Raw genomic sequence first — 3,092 nt, forward strand, 5'->3', positions numbered from 1 at the left:
AGCTAACTGCACTTTATCATGCATCAGCATGACAAACAGAACCAAGGAAGTGATACTTCCCCTCTATCGGGTGCTGGTCAGACTGCAGTTGGAATACTGCATGCAGTTTTGGGCACCACACTTCAAGAGGGATGTGGATAACCTGGAGAGGGTCCAGAGAAGGGCCATTCATATGGTTAAGGGCTGCAGGCCAAGCCCTATGAGGAGAGACTAGGGCACCTGGACCCCTTCAGTCTCTGCGAAAGAAGTTGAGAGGCGACCTTGTGGCTGCCTATAAATTCATCATGGGGACGCAGAAGGGAATAGGTGAGGCTCTACTCACCAAGGCGCCCCTGGGAATCACAAGAAATAATGGCCATAAGCTAGCAGAGAGCAGATTTAGACTGGACATTAGGAGAAACTTCTTCACAGTTAGAGTGGCCAAGGTCTGGAATGGGCTCCCAAGGGAGGTGGTGCTCTCCCCTACCCTGGGGGTCTTCAAGAAGAGGTTAGATAGGCATCTGGCTGGACCCAGCACTCTATCCTGTCTATGCAGGGGGTCGGACTCAATGATCTATTTGAGGTCCCTTCCAACCCTAACATCTGTGAATCTATGAATCTATGATCTGATTCTCAATCCCAACAGTTGCACCTCCTGTCATGTAAGTGTGGTATGGCAGAACTCACGCTTGTTGGGATCAGGGATCAGATCCCATTGCACCACAAAATGAACATCTGCCACTGCTGTTTGTCTATCCCGACCATGCAGTTCAGCCAATAAAAGATACACAAAAATCCTTGCCTCTCACATATTTCCTGGATGATCATGGCTACAACACTCCAAACTATCACAATATCTGTCTTTGTATGACAAAGTGTCAACTATGGAAAATTAAAACTGGGGCCAATGGAGCACATGTTTGTATTTTTGCATGGTATTCATATACTTATGAGTAAGGGAGAGCACTGACATAGGAATAAAGCAAAAGAGAGGGTAAATGTGGTTCTGCAGCACCAAGCTTGTCGTTATCCCAGAAGGTGCTAAACCTACTGGAATGAAGAAATTGGTCTACTTTCTCATCGGTTCCCCCTTTAGCTTGGAGGGGTGGGAGGACTAGTTCTGTTAACTAAACATAGAATGGATGGCAAGACAATAGCATTGACTAAATTTGTATGGCAAATTAGTAAAAGAAAATGAAGCAAATATTACACACAGAACTAAAAGCAGTAACAACTGTGTATTTTATAGACCTCACGATATATCCAACCAAAGACTTCAAACACTGAATGGAAAACTTTTTCCGATGAGTAATCTGGTTAGGATAACTACACCAGGCAGGTGAGTCCCTGACTTCAAAGGGACTTCTCACAATACTCAGCAGTATGAACAGTTTGAAGGCTTAGTAGAATCAGGCTAACAGATTATGAACTCCTGGTATACATATACTGTATCTATCTATAAGGCACCATGGTTCCATGTACATTAAAAACATCACAACAATAACAGTGTGTAGGTCATCTTTTAAAATTTTAATATATAAAAAGGTATTGTTTATAACAGCAATAGAGAATTCTGGATCAGTCCTGCAAATGTCCTCCACAGCAGTCTTTAAAAAAAACCCCCAGTAACACAGCTGGTGTTTTTTCTACTGCCAGCTGAACTGCTATGCTATTGCATTTCAAGCAATCCTGATAAGAGTTCAAGCAGGAAAAAAAATAGATGCATAAGATCCTCCCCCCACTTCAAATTCTTTCAGCTGACCTGTCAGCTTCTATGTTACTACATTTGGATTTAAATTTCTCAGCAAGGTCAAAACAGATTAGAAGCTGCTTTCATATCTGACAGAAATATTACTCCCTGATGAAGTGGGTGAATTTCTTGAACTTCTTTAGTTTGAGAAGAAGATTCTGTCTCTCCCAACTAGGAATGGAATTAGATACATCAAGGCCCTTCTGTATAACTAAGATTTGCATGGACAGGTCATCTCCCTTCTATACCTGTCCTTCTCCCCGACTTTTTACTCTTATTTAAACTGCAGATTCTAAAAATCAACACTATTTAAAAGTGGGATTTAGAAGACCATATGATCTTCTCATGATCTTCAGCATTCACTTGTTTTTATCTTTTGTAGGGAAATTATGGCATACTGATTTTTTTTCCAAATCATTTTGAAACACAAAAAACAAATTATGTGCAGCCAGGCGAGTGCTTGGTTTTGGGAGTGACCTCAGGACTCACATTTCCTCTTGCCTCAAGCTCAATCCGCATTTGTAGGGAACTTGCTCAGTGGGGTGGTACGTTTGCCTTAAATGACCAACAGCTGCAAAAAAATGAGGCCCCAGAGAGAAAAGAGGGGCAGAAAAATAATAAAATAATAATGTTTTGCTCCTCTACACAAGAGGCAAACATTCTTTTGGTGACTGCTTTTATTAAACCACCTGTGGAGTTTGGAGAAATATTAGACAAAATTTTGGATGCGGAGTGGGCATTTTGCGGTTGAAAGCTTGTCTAACATCTCTCTCAACTATACAGTTGGTCCAACAAAAGTTATAATCAAAGAAATCCTTGCCTTTCATAGTTCCTGGACTATCTATCATGGCTACAACAACACGCCAACCTTACTTGTTCCTCAGTGTCTTATATGAGAAGCTTTCAACAAAAAGTACCTGAAAACTGTAATGGGATAAAACAAAGAATGTCACAAAAGGTGATTGTGGCAGAGCTTCAAATAAAATACATATAGCCTCATCCTGATCTTCTTTACTCATAAATAAGTGTTTGTAAAAATTTCCATTTCTCCCTATGTTAACATTGGAGTCCTATTATAGACTGCCTCTTTAAGGATACATCTAATGAATACAAAGCTTGCAACATGAGTGAGTAACCATTAGCCCCTCTATTCTAGATACCCCAACATTATTAACCTTTATGAAGCTGAACTGGCTGTAGTAATAGTGGGAAATTTTCACAGGTTTTCACCTTTTTCAATTAGGCTGAGAGGGAGAGAGAAAGGAAATGGCAGAGGACAAGTCTTTGGAAAGATGCACAGTAGCAAAGAATAGAGGAAAGGATTATACTGTCTGACAGTTAGTCATACATGACTGCAGAGTAA

General features: G+C 40.7%; 1 protein-coding gene across 1 annotated transcript in view; it reads right to left on the reverse strand.

The window, feature by feature from the left end:
- Positions 1-2,248, reverse strand: part of AKAP12 (A-kinase anchoring protein 12) — a 134,498-nt gene extending 132,250 nt beyond the window's left edge. The window contains exon 1 of the mRNA XM_019548629.1: positions 2,219-2,248. Coding sequence (XP_019404174.1) covers positions 2,219-2,248 — 30 coding nt within the window. The remainder of the gene's footprint in view (positions 1-2,218) is intronic.
- Between the last annotated feature and the right edge of the window lie 844 nt (positions 2,249-3,092).

Source organism: Crocodylus porosus, unplaced genomic scaffold (genome assembly GCF_001723895.1).
Source record: "Crocodylus porosus isolate Cpor-Errol unplaced genomic scaffold, CroPor_comp1, whole genome shotgun sequence".
Taxonomy (NCBI): domain Eukaryota; kingdom Metazoa; phylum Chordata; order Crocodylia; family Crocodylidae; genus Crocodylus; species Crocodylus porosus.